This window comes from Polypterus senegalus, chromosome 3 (assembly GCF_016835505.1).
Source record: "Polypterus senegalus isolate Bchr_013 chromosome 3, ASM1683550v1, whole genome shotgun sequence".
Lineage (NCBI taxonomy): Eukaryota > Metazoa > Chordata > Cladistia > Polypteriformes > Polypteridae > Polypterus > Polypterus senegalus.
The window spans coordinates 188060502-188087216 of record NC_053156.1 but is presented as its reverse complement, the minus strand read 5'-3'; the positions used below and the strand labels follow the sequence as shown (position 1 = coordinate 188087216).

Here is a 26715-nt window from a genome sequence, read left to right as displayed (position 1 = left end):
TCAGTGGTTGATGGGTGCGGCAAGGTGACAATCCTCTGGTCATGGGTAACTTCAGTGTGACCACTGGCACTGACAGGGACGGCTATGAGGATTGTGCCAATCCCCATGGGTGTGGCAACCATGGTATAAGTGGCTGTATGTTCCTTGACTTTGCAAAAGGTCAGAGGCTGTTGGACTTGGTACTCCAATACTGGTGGTGTGGTGAAGGAGATCGATTGCATCCTCGTGGGCAGATGCTGAAGCTCCTACAGAACTGCAGGGTCTACAGAAGTGCCTAGTTTATGAATTCTGACCACAGACTTGCTTATTGCTACTTTGAAGATCCAGCTTAGGTCCAGTAGGCTACCACTTACTAGGAGAATGAGGCTGGACCTGGCCAGACTCCAAGATCAGGATGTTTCTAATGAGTTTGCATGCAGTTTATGTGAGGAACTTGCAGACTTGGGTACGACTGCTGATCCTAATGTGAGGTGGGAGACCTTTTGTGACAAGAACCTGAAGGTTGTTGAGAGTTGTGTTGGTGTTGCCAGAAGGAGGTGTTTCATCTTTCAGTACACCCTGGATATCATTGAGAGGAGTTGCAGCGCATAGCTTGATGGCAACTCTAATCTGTACTGAGAACTGAGAAGCACTGCTGCAACGGCTCTGAGGGCAGATAAAGATGCATTTGTCAGAGGAATCTGTGAGCAAGTGACATACCATCTATGGCATAGTGACCCATGTCCTGCTTACAGTTCCTCGGAGAGCCACAGTCAGGGCAGGTGATGGAATGGTACATACAGAAGATGCTGTAGTTTTGACCTGCTGGGCTGGCATGTTTGAGCAGCTCTTTAAAGCTGATCCTCTGGCTAGCATGTTGGACATCTCTGGGTTCATAGTTCTTGAAGCTGATCCTTCAATTAGCTGTGAACCACCTAATCTCACTGAGATTGCATAGGTGGTGACCCAGCTGAGGGTAGGGAAGGCTGAAGGGATCTGGGGTATGAGGGGTAAACTTCTCCAGTCTGGTGGTAAGGCTGTCCTCCTTGCATTTTAAGCAATCTTTACTACCATTTGGGAGATGGCAGTCATTCCAACTGATTGGAAAACAGGACCTGATGTCCCTATCTGGAAAGGGAAGGGTGATTTCCTGGATTATGGCAACTACAATGGGAATAACACTTCTTTCAGTGCCGGATTAGGTGCTTGCTACGGTCATCTGCAATCGGATCCATGATCACTTGTTCACTTACCAGTCACCGGAGCAGTCTGGTTTTATGCCTAAGAAGACTATAATTGACCACATCCTGGCAGTGAGCATTCTTATGGAGCGCAAATGCGAATATCGTCAGAGCAATGGCATAAGACTGGACTGGTCTGCCAATACTGATGCTCTGTGTAAGAAAGGTTAGAGCCAACTATACTTCCTTAGAAGGTTGGCGTCCTTCAACATCTGTAATAAGATGCTGCAGATGTTCTACCAGACGGTTGTGGCGAGTACCCTCTTCTACGTGGTGGTGTGCTGGGGAGGCAGCATAAAGAAGAAGGATGTCTCACGCCTGGACAAACTTGTTAGGAAGGCAGGCTCTATTGTAGGAATAAAGCTGGACAGTTTAACATCTGTAGCAGAGCGACGGGCACTAAGCAAACTCCTGTCAATCATGAAGAATCCATTGCATCCACTGAACAGTGTCATCTCTAGGCAGAGGAACAGCTTCAGTGACAGACTTTTGTCACTGTCTTGCTCCACTGACAGACTGAGGAGATCGTTCCTCCCCCACACTATGCGACTCTTCAATTCCACCCGGGAGTAAATGCTAACATTATTCAAAGTTATTGTCTGTTTTTACATGCATTTTTATTACTCTTTAATATTTTTTTTTGTATCAGTATACTGCTGCTGGATTATGTGAATTTCCCCTTGGGATTAATAAAGTATCTATCTATCTATCTAGCTAGCTTGCTGAAAGCCCCTGTGAGGCACTCTGAGGTGGGCCACTCTTGTCTAGCATAACTGTTAGTAATTTATTTGCAACTAGATCCTAGGGGCTGGCTTGGCATTGGTGTCACACTGGTGACAAACAAACTGGCTCTCTAAATGAAATTTGTAATAACTTTTTAAATCGCTTTATTACAACATTACACAAATTATATTACTTATAATATCACCTTCTTCTACTTTCGGCTGTTCCCATTAGGGGTTGCCACAGCAGGTACCTTAAAATACTTGCTTACGTGCCTTCTGTTGCGCAAAAGTCTCAACGATGTTTGACACATCAAATTGTCCAACACATTCGTTTTCGATTCAGAGAACAGCCAAGCCACTAAGTTGGTCTGGCTACGTGCTGCTTCTGAGGTTCTTTTTGTTCACACTCAGTGAGAGTCACTTGTATAGACAGCAGTAACATGTAAGCTGTACAAACGTCACTAGAAGTAGACGACAGTGCACAGTGATCTATCAGCAGAAGTTCAGCTACTTCGAAAGCAGTCGACTTGGTTGACAGGATCAATTTAAAACATACACAAAATGACAACAATTGAGCAGAAAACGGTGGTGAAATGTCAGTGCTACAGTATAGCGTTCAACGAGAAGATCAGCAGCAGCATACAATCTGTCGTCAGCCATTGAGATCAGAGTTGATGGTAACAAGACATTGAATGTTGAAGCCACTGCATCGAGACTGTGAAACTGCTGTTTTATGTTTCTTTTTAGCCTTTGTTGATTTTCATAAGGCATTGTGGGACTTCTTGAGATTTTGCGGGATCCCCCCAGAGTTGCTGGATATCATGGCCGACCTTTACATTGGTACTGTGAGTGCTGTACAAAGTGGAGGCAGAACCTCTGCATTTTTCCCCTTTGATTCTGGTGTTTGTCAGGGGAGTGTTCTTGCTCCTCATCTGTTCAATGCCTGCATCGACTGGATGTTGGGCAGTGTTACATGTCCAGCAGCTGTGGGGCATCTGTTGGTGAAGAAATATTCACTGATCTTGACTTTGCCGACAAGGCTGTGATATTCACAGAGGCAATGGAGGCTCTGATCAGGGCTTTCAAGAAGCAGAGTGAGGAGTCTGAGTATCTGGGCATGCAAGTGTCCTGGATAAAAACCAAGATCTCAGGCCATTAATGACCTCTTGGGCACAGCTATCGGCAGTGTGTCTGCCTAAGGGGAGAATGTCGACCTTGTCAAGAGGTTTACTTACCTTTGCAACATCATTGGTGTCTCTGGCAACTCTTCCTATGAAGTCAGTAGATGAATTGGGAGAGAATGGGTTGTCATGAGGTCTATGGAAAGGGGTGTGTGGCACTCTAGATTTCTTTGCAAAAGGTCCAAGTCTTTAGAGTACTGGTGCTTCCTGTTTTGCTATATGGTTGCATGAAATGGACACTATCCAGTGACCTGAAATGAACACTTGACTGCTTCGGTACTGTGTCTCTTTGGAGAATCTTTAGGTACCGCTGGTTTGTCTTTGTGTCAAAGAACAGTTGCACACAGGGTCCCAAATGAGGCACATTATCTGCATTGTGAGGGAGCATCAGTTCCGGCACTACAGCCATGTGGCGCAATTCTCCAAGAGTGATCTGGCTCACAGGATTCTCCTTGTTGAGGACCCAAGCAGCTAGACCAGGCCAAGGGGATGCCTATGTAACACTTGGCTGCAGCAGATGGATGGTTATTTCCAGGAGGTGGGATTAGAATGCGTGTCTGCCTGGGGGGTTGCCAACCAAAATTCCAAGCTGTTTAGTCATCTGGTGGGTGTGTCAAAGAGTGCTTTATCAGTGCATGCTCCCCTACGTGACCTAACCTGATATCAACATACCCTATGTTCTGGAAATGACAGTATTCAAAGAACAGGAATGTAAATCACCATCACCAGTATTTCATTTTGAATGGGAGGGTTATGTCAGGAAGGGCATCCTGTGTAAAATTTTGCCAATTCAATATGCAGACAACAACATAAATTTCCATACCGGATCGGTCAAGCCCCAGGTTAACAACAACCACCACCAGTACTGTTGGCCAACAGGGTGCTGGAGGAAATTGGGCTACTGTTGGTCGAAGAAGAAGAAGGAGAAGGAGAGGGGGGAGACGTGTCCGGAGGCAGGAATGAGGGGAGGAAAGTAAAGAAAGTGGAACTGAGGGTAGGAACTTTGAATGTTGGCAGTATGACTGGTAAGGGGATAGAATTAGCAGATATGATAGAGAGAATGAAGGTTGATATATTGTGCTTGCAAGAGACTAAATGGAAGGTGGAGTAAGGCCAGGTGGATCGGAGGTGGATTCAAATTGTTCTATCGTGGTGTGGATGGAAGGAGAAATGGGTAGGGTTATTCTGAAGGAACAATTTGTCAAGATCATTTTGGAGGTGAAAAGAATGTCAGGCAGAGTAATGATTATGAAGCTGGAAATTGGAGGTGTGATGATGAATGTTGTTAGTGCATATGCTCCGCAAGTTGGCTGTGCAGTGGGTGAGAAAGAAGACTTTTGGAGTGAGTTGGATGAAGTGATGAACACTGGACCCAAGGGACAGAAAGTGGTGATTGGAGTGGATTTCAATGGGCATTTTGATGAAGGGAAGAGGGGAGACGAGGAGGTGATGGGTGGGTATGGTGTTAAGGAGAGGAAGGAAGAAGGTCAGAGGATAGTGGATTTTGCCAAAAGGATGGACATGGCTGTGGTGAATACGTATTTTAAGAAGAGGGAGGAACATAGGGTTACATACAAGAGTGGAGGAAGATGCACACAGGTAGATTACATCCTATGCAGAAAAGTTGATCTGAAGGAGATTGAAGATGGCAAAGTGGTGGCAGGGGAAAGTGCAGTTAAGCAGCACAGGATGGAGATCAAGAAGAGGAAGAGAGTGAGGGCAGAGCTAAGGATCAAATGGTGGAAGTTGAAAAAGGAAGACTGCAAGGTTGAGTTTAGGGAGGAGGTGAGACAGGCACTGGGTGGCAGTGAAGAGTTACCAGACAGCTGGGAAACTACAGCAGATGTAGTAAGGGGTGACAGCAAGAAGGGTGCTTGGCGTGACATCTGGAAAGAGGAAGGAGGAAAAGGAAACCTGGTGGTGGAATGAGGAAATACAGGAGAGTATACAGAGGAAGAGGATGGCAAAGAAGAAGTGGGATAGTCAGAGAGATGCAGAAAGTAGACAAGAGTACAAGGAGGCACATGGTGAAGAGAGAAGTTTCGAAGGCTAAAGAAAAGGCGTATGATGAGAGGTTGGACACTAAAGAGGGAGGAAAGGACCTGTACTGATTGGCTAGACAGAGGGACTGAGCTGGGAAAGATGTGCAGCAGGTTAGGGTGATAAAGGATAAAGATGGAAGTGTACTCACAATTGAGGAGAGTGTGTTGAGCAGATGGAAAGAGTACTTTGAGAGGCTGATGAATGAAGAGAACGAGAGAGAGAAGAGGTTGGATGATGTGGAGATAGTGAATCAGGAAGTGCAATGGATTAGCAAGGAGGAAGTAAGGACAGCTATGAAGAGGATGAAAAATGGAAAGGCCGTTGGTCCAGATGACATACCTATGGAAGCATGGAGGTGTTTAGGAGAGATGGCAGTGGAGTTTTTAACCAGATTGTTTAATGGAATCTTGGAAAGTGAGAGGATGCCTGAGGAGTGGAGAAGAAGTGTACTGGTGCCGATATTTAAGAATAAGGGGGATGTGCAGGACTGCAGTAACTACAGGGGAATAAAATTGATGAGCCACAGCATGAAGTTATGGGAAAGAGTAGTGGAAGCTAGGTTAAGTGAGGTGATGATTAGTGAGCAGCAGTATGGTTTCATGCCAAGAAAGAGCACCACAGATGCAATGTTTGCTCTGAGGATGTTGATGGAGAAGTTTAGAGAAGGCCAGAAGGAGTTGCATTGTGTCTTTGTGGACCTGGAGAAAGCATATGACAGGGTGCCTCGAGAGGAGCTGTGGTATTGTATGAGGAAGTTGGGAGTGGCAGAGAAGTACGTAAGAGTTGTACAGGATATGTACAAGGGAAGTGTGACAGTGGTGAGTTCTGCGGTAGGAGCGATGGATGAATTCAATGAGGAGGTGGGATTACATCAGGGATCAGCTCTGAGCCCTTTCTTATTTGCAATGGTGATGGACAGGTTGACAGACGAGATTAGACAGGAGTCCCCGTGGACTATGATGTTTGCTGATGACATTGTGATCTGTAGCAATAGTAGGGAGCAGGTTGAGGAGACCCTGGAGAGGTGGAGATATGCTCTAGAGAGGAGAGGAATGAAGGTCAGTAGGAACAAGACAGAATACATGTGTGTAAATGAGAGGGAGTTCTGTGGAATGATGAGGATGCAGGGAGTAGAGTTGGGGAAGGTGGATGAGTTTAAATACTTGGGATCAACAGTACAGAGTAACAGGGATTGTGGAAGAGAGGTGAAAAAGAGAGTGCAGGCAGGGTGGAATGGGTGATTTGTGACAGATGAGTATCAGCAAGAGTGAAAGGGAAGGTCTACAGGACGGTAGTGAGACCAGCTATGTTATATGGGTTGGAGACGGTGGCACTGACCAGAAAGCAGGAGACAGAGCTGGAGGTAGCAGTGTTAAAGATGCTAAGATTTGCACTGGGCATGACAACGATGGATAGGATTAGAAATGAGTACATTAGAGGGTCAGCTCAATTTGGATGGTTGGGAGACAAAGTGAGAGATGTGAGATTGCGCTGGTTTGGACATGTGCAGAAGAGAGATGCTGGGTATATTGGGAGAAGAATGCTAAGGATAGAGCTGCCAGGGAAGAGGAAAAGAGGAAGGCCTAAGCGAAGGTTTATGGATGTGGTGAGAAAGGACATGCAGGTGATGGGTGTAGCAGAACAAGATGCAGAGGACTGAAAGATATGGAAGAAGATGATCTGCTGTGGCAACCCTTAACGGGAGCAGCCGAAAGACGAAGAAGAAGATTAATCAGTAACATGGTTAATGTTTTATTGGTATATGGAAGAGCCCCTAACCCTCTATAAGTAACCAAGATCTTTTTGAGATCCTATAGGAAAGTGAAGTAAAGCTTATACTGTATACTTTGTTTGTTACCTGTACCTGAAAGCTTGTGCACATTGTAAGAATATAGAACAGTGAAGAATGAAAAACATTCAAACACTGTAATTTTTAAAGAGTTGTTAGATTTACATCTACATTTTCTATATTTATGCTTTGTGGAACATGGCAGTACGTCAGTAGGCTTGCATCTTTTAATTTGTTCTCTTGTTGTCAGTTTTAGTTGCTACAGATGTAATGGTGTGCACTTTTTCTAGGTTTTGCAAAATTCATGGTTGTGGAATTATGCAAAAAGTTTAAATTATTACCCAGTCCATCCACCGTTGCATTCTGAGATGTTTAATCACAAATATGATATTTGGTATTGAAATAAGAATTTGCGAGTTGAGCAATTACAGAAATATTCTGTAACATATTATATTTCTGATTTTTTACAGGGTGCTAAAGAAGCCTTAGATTTGGGAATAAGTGGACCAGAGGGTATTGAAATCAGCAGACCAGAGGAAGTAAGTCAGCTTATGTTATGTATAGTTTTAAGATCTAATTGTTTAAACAATAACTTAAAAAAATTGTCTAAATAACTAATTATTTCACTATTTTGGTTTAATATTAACTACTATTCTGCCATCACATGAAATCCAAGAAACATCTTTTTATCAATGATTTAGCCACATTGAAAATTTGTCCCTAGTTTTCACTACATTAAAATTTATTTCATTTTGTGAACAAAAGTTAATTGCCTGCTCGATTTATAGAGCCAGCAGTGAACTGTTGAACCTGTATTTAAGGTAATTACATCTTTATGAAAACATAATATTGGCTAAATTAGATGGACAGAAAACCTTGCAGCTATGTATTAAAATTTTAAAAAGCCTTCAATATGTGTATTATGCTATTTTTAAAGAGCTAAAATGTCTCATAATTATAATAGGTACAGTATATCATAACCTAGTCAAATTTTTGGAAGCGTCTCCTTTATATTTCGCAGGTATCTTTAGAATGTATTAATTTTTAAAGACAATTGCAGTTATAAATTTATTTTGTATTCTCTGTAATATTATATTTTATTTTAAATTATAAGAAATTGAGTTTGTGCATTAAGATAGTCTTCATTAACTAACTTTCTTTTAAATTTGATTACATTTTAAATTCTGGGATGATTTTTCAAAATACAACTCAACCTTTATTGTAATTCATGCTTACCAGTGTCTTTACACGTTTTATTTGTCAGTTTATTTGATTATACAATAGAATCTTGTAGCAGCGCCACATACAAATGTTATGTGTTTGCTGTTTGTCTTTATGGTCTGCTGATACAAGCAAAGAAGATAGCCTACATGTGCAGGTTTGAAGTAAACTGATTATTGACAGCAGCACCTCTGATGGCAAGATATTTGGTTTCTGGAATCTGTGATCTGCATAATTTGCACTGTTTTCGAAAGGAAGAAAGAGAGCAGCAATTAGATGGAAAAAGACTTGTGGACAATCTAAATGAATCAACAACTGCATTGGCTATTTAATGACCTATCTAGATAGGGGAAAATTAGCGTTCATATCCAGTGTTGATATTCCGTTGAATCCTGCATTGTCCTTGTTATATCTAGTAGTCCCGGGTGAGCTTGTTGAAGTTTTTTTGATTATCTGAATTTCATTTTACTAATAACTTAATTTATTTCAAAATGCTACGCTTTAAGTTTTCAATTTAAGTCTCAAGCACAATTTTTTAATAATATAATGAGAAGACATTGAGCATATAGTAGGTGAGATGCTTGAGGAGTAAAGTCTAATTAAAATGTCTAATTGTTCATTCTGCTTTATGAATATAAGAATATTTTGGATTCAGAAAATATTTCATATTGGCTGAAATTTACATATATTTTCCTTATGCAATGTACATATATTTGTCTTGTATCTAACTGCACCTAGTGTTGTGGCATACAAAGGATTGCTCTTGATTGTCTACATCATTGAGTGAAGATGGCTAAGCCACTCAGTGAAGGTCACTGTTTTCCTTAAAACTCTTTACATTAAACTCTTTAAAACTTAACATAAAACTGCTTAAAACTCTTTACATAAGCCTAGGATCAAAGGTGAAAAGTGAGGTGCAGATGTCAGAATTCTAGGCACCTATTTTATTCTTTCCATTGTCCCTACAAATGTGAAATGCTTCTATACCGTAAGCAATCATCTAAATAGACCATCAGTTTATTATCTACATCTGTCTAATAGTAATATGAGCTCTGCTATGATAATAACTATAGCAGTTAATGGAAGTCTCCTGTCAACTAACAGATATATCACATTCTGAGTTGCACAGAGTAAGCCATATACTTTGAAACTGGAGACAAGTTTAATATCTTAGTACACACAAAGAAAAAGATATACTGTGTGAACGCTGGCCCTGGCACAGACAGATGGACATCATATTGTCACCACACACCATTTATTATGTACACTATTTACAAAGTTTTCTCACGTGCACCCCCAGTGCCTTCTTGCACCGATCTCCCCAAGTCCAGGCCACACAGTCCTTTTGCCTTCCTGGCCGCCTCCCCGCCCTCTCTCTCCAGTTCAGTCTACGTCCTCCCGACTTCAACCAATGACTGGAGGGAGGCGTCCCCTTAAATAACGCTCCCGGATGAGCCCCAGGTGTTCCCGGCATTCGCTCCTTAGCCACGCCCCAGCGTGGCGGAAGTGTCGGCTGTCTTCCTGGCAGCTCTCTGGGCGCCACATAAAGTCTTCCCCCCGGCACTTCCTGGTGTGGCGGAAGTGCCGGGCTCCCGGGATAATTAGGCACTGGGGCGCCGCCTGGCGGTGGCCACGAGTCCCTACAGGGCTGGGCTTCCAAGCCCTGTACCCGAGGCCCCCTGCATAACCAGGACGGACGCCCCCACTCGGTCTGGAGGAGGCATACGCCCTCCTCTGGTCCTCCAAGGCGTCCCGGCCGGAGACCACAGTGCCCCACCACTAGCAAGGACACGTGGGGTCCGAGAACAGTGCCCCACCACTAGCAAAAGGGCAGCACGCACCCCGGTGAGGGTCCTACTATGTCCCCAGGGTCCATCACGGCACCCTGGGACATCCGTCCTCGGCACCCTCCGGCGCAAACGTGCCCCTCCCGGCGTGGAGCTCTCCTGCGGAGTGGCCCGTTCCAGGAGGGCAGGTCCCTGCCGACGTCGGCCTCAGTGCTCGTCGGGGCTTCGGGCCTGTGGAAAAAGGAAAAAGAGGGCCAGAAGCACTGCCAGGACACTCACCCCAGCGCCTGCCGGTCTCCGTACCCGCAGTGCTCCTGCCCCCTTCCGACAGCCCCTAACTTGCCTTCTGAAGTCCTCCGCCGCAGGTTCCATGCCCGTCCGCTTGTCGTCCGCGGCACCGCTCTCGCAGGCAGCTCGCCCAGCCACCCAGGGTATTTCCTCTGCCCGCACAGAGGACGGCCCTTCTCCGGACGCCGCACCCAGCGCCACGTCCCCTCCTATCGGAGGAACCGGCACTCACCCTTCAGTTCCTCCTTCTCTTGGACGCCCCGACGGTCTGGGTCTGAGCACAGCAAAGCTCAAATCCAGCCCCGCCTGCGCCCAGGCAGAGCGACAGGAGACAGCTGCGGGCTTGAAGCGCAGGGCGCTAGGACCCAGGGCACTCGGCAGCCCCGATCCTACCAGCTCCTGCGTGTTCGATCTCCCAGCCTCGCGAGCCGCCTGCACCGCCGCCCGCTGTTGGGAAGTCGCCTACTGAGCCGGTCGTCCCGTGAACGGTCACAGCCATGTTCGCTAACCCCCTTGCTTTACGGAACGGCAACGCCACCACTCCAGCTGTGTTCTGCCGCCTCCGTTCCAGCGCCGCCGATCCTCCGTCTCCGGCGGCGCTCTCCCGACGCGACCGCCTTCCCCATCAGCTGCTCACACTGAGCGCGAGAACACACAGCAAATCTGTAAGCGCGACCCGGGCGGGCCGAGGGGATTCCCCCAACTCACGCCGAGCCGCTGGTGGAAACAGAGAGACAGACGTCAGTGGGCTTACCTGTCTATCAGCTCCACTCGACGCCTGCCTCCTGTGGGCCACTCCCTCTGGCCAATCGGGTCTCGTCTTGGCACGAGATTGGCGTTCCTAGGTCCCGCTTCCATCGAATCCTCGGCGGGCACACCAGCCAACCCCGTGCCTGTCAGCAGGCGGGACATCCGGCCCGCGGCCATCTTGCCTCCCCTGCTCCGAGTGCGGAGACGTGCCTCTTCGCCGCGTTGTGGCTGCGGCGATTCCGATTCTGCAGCCTTCTGCTGCCGCCGCCGCCGCGCTGCCGACAGCCCGCGGCCCGGCGCGCTCCTGCCACGGACGCGAATCCGGTCCGTCCCTCCCTGTAGAAAATAAGGTAAAACCGACCCTGAAGGGCCGATTATAGCAGGGCAGGGCACTCGCCTACCGGATCCCGTCATGCCGAGGCCCCCACCTCGGTGTGGCGTTTTGCGCTGCGACACCGGCCTGGCTGTCCGTCCCGATAGCGCGACTTTCGGAGCCCGCTGCGCTCCGGCGACGACGGGTCCTCCTCCGCACCCGGGGAAAGCCGTTCCGCTGTCTGGTGGCAGTTTCTGGGGCTAAACGCTCCCGCAGGGTTGTGCACAGGCCGCCCCGCGGCCAGTGTGTGGGGTCCGCTGCTGCGCCGGGCCGTTCACAGAATATTTTGTTTTTGATGCAGGTCCCTGCCTTGCACCAGGTGGAGCATCCTGCCGGCTATGCCACTGTGAACACTGGCCCTGGCACAGACAGACGGACATCATATTGTCACCACACACCATTTATTATGTACACTATTTATAAAGTTTTCTCACGTGCACCCCCAGTGCCTTCTTGCACCGATCTCCCCAAGTCCAGGCCACACAGTCCTATTGCCTTCCTGGCCGCCTCCCGTCCTCTCTCTCCAGTTCAGTCTACGTCCTCCCGACTTCCACCAATGACTGGAGGGAGGCGGCCCCTGAAATAACGCTCCTGGATGAGCCCCAGGTGTTCCCGGCATTCGCTCCTTAGCCACGCCCCAGCGTGGCGGAAGTGTCAGCTGTCTTCCTGGCAGCTCTCCGGGCGCCATATAAAGTCTTCCCCCTGGCACTTCCTGGTGTGGCGGAAGTGCCGGGCTCCCGGGATAATTAGGCACTGGGGCGCCGCCTGGCGGTGGCCACGGGTCCCTACAGGGCTGGGCTTCCAAGCCCTGTACCCGAGGCCCCCTGCATAACCAGGACGGACGCCCCCACTTGCTCTGGAGGAGGCATACACCCTCCTCTGGTCCTCCAAGGCGTCCCGGCCGGGCTCCAGCCCCAGCCGAGGACCGTACGGGATAAACCGGCATCGGGGCGCCGCCTGGCAGTGACCACGGGCCCCTACAGGGTAAGGCTTCCATGCCCTCGACCCGTGGCTCCCAACAGAACCAGGACGGACGCCCCCTCGCGCGGTCTGGAGGAGGCACAAGCCCTCCTCACGTCCTCCTGGGCGTCGCGGCCGGGGACCACAACTGATAAATCATAGTCGATCTCCAGCTTGCAAATGTGTTTTGGGTTGTGACTATTTCTTAATATTTGTGACATCTTTTGTCCATGGCTGCCAGAAAGACAAATCTTAAAACAATGTAACTTCTACATGTAATATTGATATCTTGGATTATTAATGTTTGAGCGTATAAATAAAGATAATCTTTTAAAGAAATTTTTCATAAACAAGCGTTTCTTTGTTTCAATGGTTACCTTGTGTTTGGTTGGTATTTAGTTTTATAATTTTTGGCTAAAGCCAGTTTATCTTGGATAATATTCTACTTTTAGTAAAGAATTTACAGTACTTATAAACTTAAATACAGCACAGTGTCAAATATATTTTTCTCTAAATGCTAATATCTTTGTCTCAACAGCTTGAAGCAGAAGCAACACACAGAGTGATTACAATTGCCAACAGAGTATGTATTTTGCATTTCTGTATTCAAGTCTCTGTAAAATACTGCGTGACCCTGTTTATTTAAATGTTTCTAGTCTGAAGCTCTTTGTACTTCACTAGTTGTGATGGGCTGTTGCATTCATGGCATACTTGTTCATGGTCATACTCAGTCTTTAGGTTTGATCATTTTAGAACTGCTAAACAAATATATTTTTAATGATCCTAACCACTATCTCTGCTCAATACCTGTAAGAAAAAAGACCTCATTATTAGTCATAAGAGATTTTATACAGATGCAAGTAAGGGTTAAATCAAGAGGTAGAGAATCGCCAAACAAGAACTGAGAACACCTAACAGCCATGTATGTTTGTCTTGATATGTGTTATGTTCTATAACTGTAGGTTATTTAGCATGTTTTTTCTCCATGCAACACACTACATTACATTCCTCCTTCTCTCATTTACATTGCATTTTCTAATTTGCCTGAACCCAAGGCGATGTACAACAATTATGATACAATGGGTTACATCACTTTTGGTTTTCCAGCTGGAGCATAGGCAGGTCAAGTCACACAGTGTCAGTAGCAAGATTTGAACCCACAACCTCAGGTTTTGAAGACTAAAGCCTTAACTAATGTACCACACTGCCTTCTCTCACACAGTCATCTCTACGCTTTTCACAATCCTTCCACATGGAAAGTGCTGCTTCTTCATCTACTCTGAGTATTTTTCCCTCAGCAAAATTCACCTCTATTGCCTTATAGCCTGTTCTCATCCTCAAAAAACAGAATCTCACCATCTGGGACAACATATACAGATGTGTGAATAAAATTTCAGGGTGATAAAGGGTACATTTTACTTTTGTATCAGCCACTATAAGTAAAAAGTATAGTCAGTATATACAGTAGCATTATAAGTATTTTTACCTTGTTTCTGTCTTGTTAGTGTACTGGCATTTTGCAATGATGATGATGGTTTTGAAATGTTATAATGAGAAAATTATTCTACAGTAAAGATTATGGCCAATAGTATGGGTAATACAGCAAAAAAGTTCACAATGTGGTAACATTAGTAACATGAAATATTAGGCACTAGACTATTATGTGTTATTTGTTAGAAGATTCACTAAAATGGTTGACTTGGTGGTGATGCTGTTAGGATTGCTGACTCATAGCAGTATATCATCATTTGACAAAATGAACTGAAATGAAGGAAGATAAAAAAAAACAAACACACCCAGTCAGAAAGACAACATTGCCACATACATTTTTGTGTGCCCTCTACTGGCCAGAAGATGTTACCACCTCCAGTGTTTTTTTTCCCCAATTTACTCTCTTTTCTTTCACATCTTGAAAGCAAACTGTTTGAATAAAAAATAAAAACTACATTGAATATATAGTAAATATAGCATAAGAAATGAAACTATGCTAGACAAAGTAATCTTTTGTCAAAAGATATTATTTCTAATGGACAGTCTGCGATTTCAGTATGGAAAGGTACCTTGTGGTTTCCTTTGACATTTTGGACAACAAATGTCATGCATTTATCACTGACAAAAAATAAACAAATCTATGTAACCATTTTACAGATTCCATGAATTTATTCTGAGTCTTCAGTTATATTTCAACTGTATTGTACATCACATTCATTATTATAACCTACTTAATCAGATTCCAGAGTCAAAGGGTGCTGGTCTAGTTTTGACAAATAATCTAAAAGGGCAGATGTATCAGGGGAAATACATAGATGTGGAGATAATGTGTAAAATGCACTGAGCTAGTGACGGGGGCACAATCCAACCTGAAGAGGGGCACAAATCATATCAGCCCATAACAGACATCAAAGTTGTTTTTTTTCACTTAATGACATATTTGCATCATAGTGATTTAATAAACCATAGTAAGTGTCAAGTGCCAGGTTGCTAATCTTTTTACTGGGGCTCTTAGTGAGAAGGTATCATCTAAGGAGGCATGACTGGAATTATAAAAACAAGGAACAAATTTATAAACATAACCTACACTACCAGAAACCCATTTGTTTGCCTTACTCTTGTATGTCAATGGGTTGCTACATTTGCTTATTAGAATTCATATAATTCTGAGTTATGCCAGGACCATACAAGTCTTAAAAAAACAGTTATGTATTTTCCTTCACAAGTGTTTTCTACTCCATTAAAAAAGCATGTTTATAATGGGATACGTAGCCTTGTGGCAGTGAGACATGTCACACAGTAAGACAAATAAAATCTTATACCAGAGAAATGGTATGTCAGGTGTGAAAAGATCAGACTTTACACATGCATAAAGGTGTATTGTCCCTGGCTGCAATCGGGTTTGAAAAGTTGACAGAAATGTCTTTGATGGAGTCCAAAAGTGAACTGATTGAGGTTTGAAAAGGTGGCGGTTTTAAATGGAAAGACTGGACGTGATGTAGGGGAACCAGAAGTGACCTTCTTCAATGATGAGTCAGACAGGTTTTCCCACGGCTGATCTGTAGAGACAACAGGAGAAGATTTAGTGCACCCCACCACCCCCTGGCCTGGCGTGGAATTACCTTTGCTTGTTCCATACAATGTCCTCCTACTCGCACGTGCATGACACAGCTAAAATAACTGACTGACTGTAGTAGTGCTAAAGAGCAGCAGCTCTATTGTGAATAGCCTTGTCCTATAAGGATAAAGCCAGCATTGCAGCATGATAGTCATAACACTCTTATTTAGATCCTAAAAGTGATATCCAGATTAAATGCATATACAAGGATAGTGTGGGTGTAGAGAAGAAAGCTAGCTGAAATTTTTAGTTATGGCACTCAGCATTCATTTAGCACAGGGTGACGGGTACTTTAGACAGGAATTTGTTGCTTATTTTTTGTTTATCCTTCTGTTAACATTTCATTATATTTAAGAAAAGACTGTTTTTCACATATTAATCTGGCACCAGTTTATTTTGGTACTAGGCAGTGCCAATCAGTACAAAGAGGCTTCTACTATGAAAGTGTGAAACAATACAAGAGTCCTAGTAGACATGTGTGTCCCATTGTTTCATTTTTTATCTGAAGTGGGTGCAAGACTGTACAATGATAAGTTTTTAGGTCTGGGTGTTTATGCTGTAATGGGGTATTTGTCTTGATGCAGATGGAAACTTGCTAAGTGAGCTCCATATAGAAACAATCTCAGAGATACCTCATAGTTAAACTGCAAGATTAAGAGATATTTTAATAGTGCATTATTCTACATGAAATTCATAAATGAGTACACTTAATTTGAATAAATTAATTGCACTGTTTCCATTTTGTTTGGCATTATTAAATTTCTGTATAATTTTCTTTTTTCCTAGACCCACTGTCCTATTTATTTAGTCAATGTGTCCAGCATGTCCGCTGGTGATGTTATTGCAACTGCTAAAATGCAGGGTAAGTATTGAATTTTCTCTGTTTTATTCTTTTACTAGCAGAATACCCGCGCTTCGCAGCGGAGAAGTAGTGTGTTAAAGAAGTTATGAAAAAGAAAAGGAAAAATTTTAAAAATAACATAACTTGATTGTTAATGTAATTGTTTTGTCATTGATATGAGTGTTGTTGTCATATCTATCTATCTATCTATCTATCTATCTATCTATCTATCTATCTATATATATATATATATATATATATTTATATATATATTTATATATTTATATATATATATATATATATATATATATATATATATATATTATATATATATATATATTTATATATATATATATATATATATATATTTTTTATATATATATATATATATATATATATAGCAAAATACCCGCGCTTGGCAGCGGAGAAGTAAAAAGAAAAGGAAACATTTTAATAATAACGTAACATGATTGACAATATAATTGTTTTGTCATTGTCATGAGTGTTGCTGGCATGCATATATATATAGTGTTCCTTTAATTTTTTTGAGCAGTTTTATATATATATTATAGTTTTATATATAATAATATATATATATATATATAAAACTGCTCAAAAAAATTAAAGGAACACTTTGGAAACACAACAGATCTCAATGGGAAAAAGAAATCCTCCTGGATATCTATACTGATATAGACTGGGTAATGTGTTAGGAACGAAAGGATGCCACATCGCTTGATGGAAATGAAAATGATCAACCTACAGAGCCCTGAATTCAAAGACGCCCCAAAAATCAGAGTGAAAAAATTACGTGGCAGGCTAGTCCATTTTGCCAAAATTTAATTGCAGCAACTCAAAATTGTACGCAGCACTTTGTATGGCCCCTGTGTTCTTGTATACATGCCTGACAACATCGGTGCATGCTTCTAATGAGATGACAGATGGTGTTGTGGGGGATCTCCTCCCAGATCTGGACCAGGGCATCACTGAGCTCCTGGACAGTCTGAGGTGCAACCTGGTGGCATTGGATGGACCAAAACATAATGTCCCAGAGGTGTTCTATTGGATTTAGGTCAGGAAAGTGTGGTGGCCAGTCAATGGTATCAATTCCTTCATCCTCGAGGAACTGCCTGCATACTCTCACCACATGAGGCCAGGAATTGTCGTGCACCAGGAGCCACTGTACCAGCATAGGCTCTGACAATGGGTCCAAGGATTTCATCCTGATACCTAATGGCAGCCAAGGTGCCTTTGTCAAGCCTGTAGCGGTCTGTGTGACCCTCCATGGATATGCCTCCCCAGACTGATGTTACAGGCAGCATAATGTTCTCCATGGCTTCTCCAGACCCTTTCACTTCTGTCACGTGCTCAGGGTGAACCTGCTCTCATCTGTAAAAAGCACAGGGCACCAGTGGTGCATCTGCCGATTCTGGTATTCTATGCCGAATGCCAATCGAGCTGCATGCTGCTGGGCAGTGAGCTCAGGGCCCATTAGAGGACATGGGGCCCTTGGGTCACCCTCATAAAGTCTTTCTGGTTGTTTGGTCAGAGACATTCACACCAGTGACCTGCTGGAGGTCATTTTGTAGGGCTCTGGCAGTGCTGATCCTGTTCCTCCTTGCCCAAAGGAGCAGATACTGGTCCTGCTGGTGGGTTATGGACCTTCTATGGCCCTCTCCAGCTCTCCTAGAGTAACTGCTTGTCTCCTAGAATCTCCTCCATGCCCTTGAGACTGTGCAGGAAGACACAGCAAACCTTCTGGCAATGACACGTATTGATGTGCCATCCTGGAGAAGTTGGACTACCTGTGCAACCTCTGTAGGGTCGAGGTATCGCCTCATGCTACCAGTAGTGACACTGACTGTAGCCCAATGCAAAACTAGTGAAGAAACAGTCAGAAAAGATGGAGGGAAAAATGTCAGTGGCCTCCACCTGTATATATATCTACATATATATATATATCTACATATATATATATATATATACATATATATATATATATATCTACATATATATATATATATCTACATATATATACATACACATATATATATATCTACATATATATACATACACACATATATACATATACACACACACACACACACACACACACACAACTATCGTTTCTGTTCAAGTTCTATTTAAATTTTAAATAGAAGGAATTTTTATTTAGTCGACAGAATATTATTCCGGAATAAATCAACTCAAACCTTAAATAACTTATAATATTTTGCTCTCCATAAAAATATATCCTGTCTAAATTATACAAGTTAGAAATAAAGTAAACGTTAAAAGAACAAACATTTAAATTTCTTTACTCTTATGTAATTTTTATATAAAAAATAAAGTTAAATTTTAAATATCCCAAAAGATTTTGCTCTCCATAAAAATATATCCTGTCAAAATTATACAAATTCAAATATGAACATGGTGCATAACAAAACCTGGAAATATAAATAAAATGTGTTCTTTTCAGCAATAACAAATCAAATCATTCAGTTGTCTTTGCTCATATGTCATTTTATCAGAGCTGGAAGCCTGGCATCTTTTTTTGGCAACAAGTTCGTTTCTGTTTGGTGTGAGGTTCTGTGTTGTGGAGATTCTCAGGATGGACTGCAGGTGCTCATCAGTGAGGCGACTCCTGTGTGCTGTTTTGTTAGTCTTCATGACTGAGAAGAGCTTCTCACACAGATATGTGCTACCAAACATGCACAAGGTTCGAGCCGCATGTAGACGGAGCTGGAGCATTTTTGCGGGAATGGAGTGAATAAACTGTGCGGGCCGTGCAGTATCGTACTTTGCCTTCAGTGTGCCATTACACTGCAGCTCAATCACCTCCATCTGAATCTGTACAGGTGCAGTTTCCACATCGACGGCAAATGGGTTGCGAAACAACTCAAAATTCTTTTTTTGTTCTTCAAAGTCACCAAAACGCCGTGCGAACTCAGTGCGCAGTGCACTCAGTTTATCAGCAAAGTTCGTATTTGGGAACACCGTAGTGCCAATTTGGTTCAACATTACTTGGCAATAGGGAAAGTGGGGCAAGTTGCACTGGTGCATTTGTGTCTCCCATAAAAGTAGCTTCACTTGAAATCACTTTGTTATTTTGCACGGGTAAAAACGTCTGCTGAAGTGTCAGATTCTTCTTTAACTCTTCTGCTTTCTGTATTTTGTGCACTGCATTCAGGTCTTTCAGGTTATCTTGATGTTTTGTCTCATAGTAAACTAAATTCTGTAATTACAGCCACATTAGCTCCACAAATGAGACACACGGGTTTACCGGCAATGTCAGTAAACATATACTCAGCCTCCCATCGTTTTTTAAAGGCTCTATGTTCAGAATCACCTTTTCTCTTCGGCATCGTGTGGGCTAGCTTCGCAATAACTTGCAGCATCATAAGCTAGACTTGATTAACGCGGTAAGTGTTCGGCAAGGCAGCTGAAGCGCTGCATTATGGGATCTGTAGTTTATTGTGTTACCAGCGCTTCATATCCCCGGGCCATTAATAACAATAATATATAAAATGATCTCGGGCGGATATAATTACACGCCGGGCCGGATGTGGCCTTCGGGCCTTGAGTTTGACACATATGGACTAAATAGAACTTGAAAAGACGTCTCAAACCAAGGGGATGCGAGTCTAAAATGTATCTGGAAGCGCGCGTACATACTCAGTGCATCCCCTCTCGGGAATCGAACCTTGGAAGTTGGCACTAGAGGCAAAGCCTCTACTATTGCGCCATGGTGTGTGGTTTGTCTATTTGAGTGTAGCAGTGTAATTCAGTTTTTGTTCAGCACTCTTTGGAACTGTTGCTTTTTGTCTGCACACTGCGTCAGTTCAAGTGAGCCGCTGAATATGGTTTTATATGTCACTTGCTCGCTTCTAATTGTTTCGCTGCCTTCTTAATTATATAATGTATGTTTTCTTCAGCGGTTTTTGGAGCTCTTCCTGGTTTTCTACATACTGTGTGATTACGTGGGAGGCGTGATGATGTCACATGAAACTCTGCCCCCCACGACTTTCGAGCTCAACTCCATTACAGTAAATGGAGAAAAATAGCTTCTAGTTATGACCATTACGCGTAGAATTTCAAAATGAAACCTGTCCAACTTTTGTATGTAAGCTGTTAGGAATGAGCCTGCCAAATTTCAGCCTTCTACCTACACGGGAAGTTGGAGAATTAGTGATGAGTCAGTCAGTCAGTCAGTCAGTCAGTCAGTCAGTGAGGGCTTTGCCTTTTATTAGTATAGATTAGCTAAGGTGCCCAGAGTTGCTAGAATGATAAAATGGAAAAGTAATAAGTAATTAAAGATTATTTATTATCAAACCATATTACCCTTAAAGTGGTTGCATTTAATACATACTTATTTGTACTTTTGATAAGGCTGAAATACCTCTAGACTCAATTTGGCCCCACTAGGGTGGCTGTGGGGTCCTGGAAAAATACAGAGAGAAAAGAAATTAGATAAAGTGAAATGTAATAAACAGAAATGAAATTTGGATTTCTTGGTTGAAAGATAAGCATGCTAATCATCAAACCACCATCACAACCTGTACAGTGCAGTTTCGCTGTCAATAGGTCACATCATTGTATTCCTTTCTACTTCCTTTGAGCCAGTGTCTTACTCATGCCTTCTGTCTGAAAGTTAGATGTCAGAAATCTGATGGAAGGTCATAAATACCCGAGTGCCGAATTTCAAGTCTGTGGCTTGAAAAATAAAACTGTACGTACAGAACTAACAAATAAAACAGGTTGTGCTTTATAGATTTATGATGTAGTTTGATTCTCACGGTCCTACTTGGTGAGACTTTTGTTAAATTTATATATTTGCACTACCATAGACGCATAAATTTAAAATACAATCCCCTGTGTATGCTAAAGGGAAAAAATACAAGAGTATGTAAATAGACTGCTTCAATTCGATTGTTTGTATATATTATAAAATTAAAGTTAGCTAACTTCAGGTGATAAATAACATAACAGACAATACTTTTCAAATGGTAAGTACACCTCATGCTTTAGTAGCTTGTAAATCTACCTTTAGCAGTAATAACTTGAAGTATTTGTTTCACTACGTATTTATCGTTCAGTTACATCATATTGCTAAAATGCTGAGCATGGCTGTTTTCAGCCTTGGCCCAGAGCTGCTGAGTAAGTTGCTGGCTCCAGTGACCCTAAACTAGATGAAGGAGGTTTGACAACAGTCTGATGGATTCATGCATCGATTAGTCTGCCATGTTTTTATAAGTGTAAAATATATTTTTTTATTAATTATGGTTAATGATTTCTATGTTAAATTTGGATAGTGGTGTGCATGTAGCATAAATTACAGTATTAGTACATCACAGTGCTTTCCTTCTGCTTACTACCAACATGTGGCTTCACTGGATGCTAATGTTAGTAACTGTTCTTCAGTTCTTTTTTACAGTCCTCCATTCCAGCTAAACAAGCTCAATGAAATATAGGCATTTGCAAATAAAATACACTTACAAACAGGGCCGATCCAGGGTAGACGGCCGCCTTTGTGCGAATGTGGTTTCGCCGCCCTACCCTACGTACCTATTTTCTATTATGATATAACGGATATTACTATTACATGTACTACTTCAAACAGGATTAAGACGGTGTTAGGGTTAGAGTCGGGATGTATAAATAAAATTTAATTTCAAACGATTAGTTTTTATAAAAACTAAATAAAGAATCACATAAATAAAAAATCACATACATTAATTTATTAGTTAAACATCAAAGAGCGATTCTCCTAGCTTTAACAGTAGCAAATTCATCTATTATGTTTGAATGATCCAGTTTTTCACAAATTTCAGATTCTATAGACAGAAGCGCAACATCACTCAATCGTTGTTGCCCGATAGTGGAACGGAGATAATTTTTAATTATCTTGAGTTTTGAGAAGCCCCTTTCAGATTCTGCCACTGATACAGGCAACGTGAGAAAAATGCGTAATGCAATGCAGAGATTCGGAAAACAAGACGTCATCTAGACTTCAACCATTTTTTTCATAATAGTTATTGGATTTTTTTTTGCCGCTACATCTGAAAATATTTCTTTAAACATAACAGCTTCGTGGTACAGCCCTTCCCCATTCACATCTCGCTGTATCTCCTCATTTCGGCCAATTCTCAGTTTTAAGTCGAGATCCATGGTGCATTTTTTCAATTCATCAGGCTGCATATTGTAAAAATTATAACTACATCTAAACAATGACACTACTTCATTCAGTGATTCAAATCTTTCTTCAATGGACATTAGAATTCGATCTAAAATTGTGAAATAAAACTAGATTTTGTATGATTCCTTAGCATCTCGAACAGATTCGTCTTCGTTTTCATACTCAAAATGTCTAGTTCGTTTACAGAATCTTTTCACTGGAAATTCTGGAATTATGTTTGATTTTTTCAGATTCATTGGTTGCTTCCGAGATGAATTTATCAAATGACTCGTCATCTCTTTTATGTTCTATGGAGGTTTTCAAATGTTTAAGGGCAATAACAGATTCCGATAGACTCTGAAGCATTTTGCTCACATCAATTTTACTTAGCAAGTTGTGCCAAATAATTATTGAACATAAGAATTTAAATGTCGAAATCTTTTTTTCAAGGGATTGGGCCGAGAGCCTAGTTTTCTCGTCTCTCTTCTGATTGTTCCCCAATTCTTTCAATCTGTCAATGATTTTCGAAAGTTGATATCGCAATGGTTTAATTGCTTTAATTCTCGATTCCCATCTAGTAGCACTAACGCCTTTAAGCGTTAAGTCATTTATGACTTTTCAATGATTCCCAGCGATGTGCAGATGAGGAATAAAAGTTATATAATTGTTGTACAATGTCGAAGAAGTCAGAGATTTCTCCGCTGCATTGCGCTCCATCATTCAAAACTAGATTCAAAGAATGCGCATTACATGGAATGAACAGTGCTCTAGAATTTATGTTTAAAATACGTTTTTGAAGTCCTGCATTTTTTCCACGCATATTTGAACCGTTGTCATACCCTTGGATGTTTTGGATATCTAAGTCATACATCTCTAATTTTTCAATCACAAAATTGTACAGACCCTCGCCAGTCGTATCGCTAACATCGAAAAAATCTAGGAAAAATTTGTTAACCTTCATGTGTTTATCCTCAGCGCATACATCGACACAGCGCACTACAACGGAAATTTGTTCGGTGTGACTGACGTCGGGAGTGCAATCAAGGATAATAGCAAAATATTTCGAGGCTTTTACAATTTTCATCATTTCTTTTCGGATATTACTTGCTAGTAGATGAATGATTTCATTTTGAAAATGTTGACCCAGGTAATGGGGCATGTGATTTTTTAACTGTTTCGATTTTTCCACATTTTTAAGATGTTCGGACATAACGCTATCGAATTTTGCAATCATTTCCACTGCTTTCATAAAGTTTCCATTGTTGTGATCATAGAGTTCGTAGCTGGTACCTCTAAAAGCTAAACATTGGCCTGCTAGAAACTGCACGATAGCGATCATTCTCTTAATTATAGCTCGCCAGCGTTCCTTCTCCATTTCGTACAGACGTTGTTAATCTTTGTCAATTGTGCATTTTTTTTCAATTCTCAACTTCAGTTCGTACCATTTTTTTGTACACTTAATATGTTCAATGCTTGTTTCATGATTTTTGAAATAATCTGAGCAATGGCGCCAATCATTGTATCCGCTACCCATCAGTTTGATGTTATGACTGCTAAATAGTTTGCAAGGAAAACAGAATACGCAATTGGCATGAATGGAGTACACTAACCAATTACGATGCACTATTTCTCCATTTTCCGTCTTTCTTGTGAAATATAGAACATTAAATTTTCTTCCGGTTTTGTCGTCCACAGGAAATTTGAACGATGCTTGAGGTTGTACGGGGCCTATTTCCATAAGTGAGTCGACGATTTTGGTTGTCAATGGATTGAGCCACTTGCCTGGATCTCTCAAATATTCTAAGCTGCGTCCTAGCACCACTTCTCTCTCCGTGTTGTCACATCCATGTTCTTCTGTTGCTTCTTCCTGTTCCTCGTGACTTTCATGAGTTGTTGATTCCTTGGAGGTGTTCGGGGTTGGATCTGGTAGACGGTTACCCTGCTATACTTCATAATCAGCTGCAGGTCGTCCGAAGTGTGATAAGCTCGTACTATTTTGCTTGTAGTACCACCCGCTTTCACGTTTTGTCTTTCTCTCGGACATTCTACAAAATAGGTAGAATAAAGGGCTAATTCAAATATAATAATAATTTTGTAATAATCTTGGGCCTAATTCACACAAGTGACATATACACAGTACACACTAATGTCATGTCAGTGTGCATTGGGCAATAAGTAAACATGTAAAAGTTTGTAATTTTTCTGAAATATTTCATTAACACTTTGAGCTCCATGTGCGCCATGATGGTCATTTTAAATGTAAAAATACATTGCCGGTGAAAACATGGGCTCAAAGTGTTAAAAAAATCTGTACATACTTTCTCAATGAAACAGCATATCATAATCATAACGTACGTTTCAGCGTCGCCGGCTGCTGCACGTCTCCTCAACGGCTGCCTTTGAGTTTGGCCGCCCACGTGCGGGGCACGTTTTTGCCCGTCGCCAGGATCGGCCCTGCTTACAAATAGCATAAAATGTGAACCTAGACATACATAAAGACATGCTGTATATCCATAGAAACATGAGTACATTTTGGAGGTTCATGCAGTCTTTAAGTTCAATGGTTCCTTCTTATAGTTATCCCATTCAGGTTATTGACTGTGTGTATGCTATGATTAAAAATAAGTGACTAAGGCATAAGGATGGATTTTGATTAATACACCCTTTCCTCTGTTGTTCAGGATATGTCTTAATCATGTCTCTCATTTTTCATTGGCCACCATGGGATCAAGGTCTTTACTCCAGGTCTAATAACTCAGATTGTTATAATTGGCTGCACATCCAATCCGAGCTGCTAGATTCCACATATGCAAGCCACAATATTCCTTGTACCTATATTTGCACATTTATAATCTCTTTCACACAGAAGAGCTCAATTTCTAGTTTGTGCCATTGTCACAGCTTTATCCTAAAAATAGCATTGCGTATAGCAATGTTACTTTGAGTTAGCAGCTAAATTGTCTTTGCATGTCTTTGCCAGATATTGAAGGTGGTAATTACTTCTGTAATGTGTATGGTTACATACTCTTTAGAAGACATCCATATCTTGACTGTAAAACTAGGATGTTATTTACTCCATGACAATGTTTTTCTTTAAGACTACTCACACTGCGTCCTATTACCAGTGCCTTGAATTGTGGACTAATATACTGAAGCATCTGTGATGGACTGCTGCTCCAGCCAAGGATGGGTCCTACCTTACCTTAGATACTGGCAGAACTGGATACAGCCTCTGCAAACCTGAGCTGGATTACATAAGTTTATTATGGATAGATGGATGTAATACAGTGTACTAATATTTTGTTCCTAGTACATGATGTGAAATGCTTTAGCCCATCACCCAATTTTATTTAAAAATTTCTATATTGGGCGGCACGGTGGCGCAGTGGTAGCGCTGCTGCCTCGTAGTTAGGAGACCTGAGTTCGCTTCCCGGGTCCTCCCTGCGTGGAGTTTGCATGTTCTCCCCGTGTCTGCGTGGGTTTCCTCCGGGTGCTCCGGTTTCCTCCCACAGTCCAAAGACATGCAGGTTAGGTGGATTGGCGATTCTAAATTGGCCCTAGTGTGTGCTTGGTGTGTGGGTGTGTTTGTGTGTGTGTCCTGTGGTGGGTTGGCACCCTGCCCAGGATTGGTTCCTGCCTTGTGCCCTGTGTTGGCTGGGATTGGCTCCAGCAGACCCCCGTGACCCTGTGTTTGGATTCAACGGGTTGGAAAATGGATGGATGGATGGAATTTCTATATTGTAGCTTTCAAAATGTACGTTTAAGCTTGCTTACTTTTTTAAGGTGATTTTATAATGCAACTCTTTTTCGACAGGAAAAGTTGTTCATGCAGAGACAACCACCGCTCATGCTGTGTTAAATGGATTACACTACTACCACCAGGACTGGTCACATGCAGCAGCCTATGTCACTGTGCCGCCTCTCAGACTTGACCCCAACACACCCAATTATCTAATGAGCCTGCTTGGAAAGTAAGTTTAAGATTCAGTTCTTTTGGATTTATAAACAGTAGCACAGGTGCAATGTGAAGTTGTTGGTAAGTAAGGCTTTCCTAAACAATAGTACTGTACATATGCAGCAAGCTTTATAAGACTATAGAATATGGAGTGCAATACATGGTTAAAGCAGATAATTAAGGAATAGAATTTAAGTGCCCTGTGCTATGTGGCATGTTAGTGCTAATCCTAAAGTGTATTTTCTTTATACATCATTGGAATGTAAATACTGTAGAACTAACTTTCCAAGCAATGTCT

The 26715-nt window shown here is 42.2% G+C and overlaps 1 protein-coding gene across 2 annotated transcripts in view; it reads left to right on the top strand.

The window, feature by feature from the left end:
- LOC120525750 (dihydropyrimidinase-related protein 5) overlaps positions 1-26715 on the top strand; it is a 215140-nt gene that overhangs the window by 165444 nt on the left and 22981 nt on the right. For both annotated transcript variants that reach the window (XM_039748319.1, XM_039748320.1), the window contains exons 5-8: positions 7429-7497; positions 12876-12920; positions 16233-16308; positions 26277-26433. In XM_039748319.1, coding sequence (XP_039604253.1) covers positions 7429-7497; positions 12876-12920; positions 16233-16308; positions 26277-26433 — 347 coding nt within the window. The remainder of the gene's footprint in view (positions 1-7428; positions 7498-12875; positions 12921-16232; positions 16309-26276; positions 26434-26715) is intronic.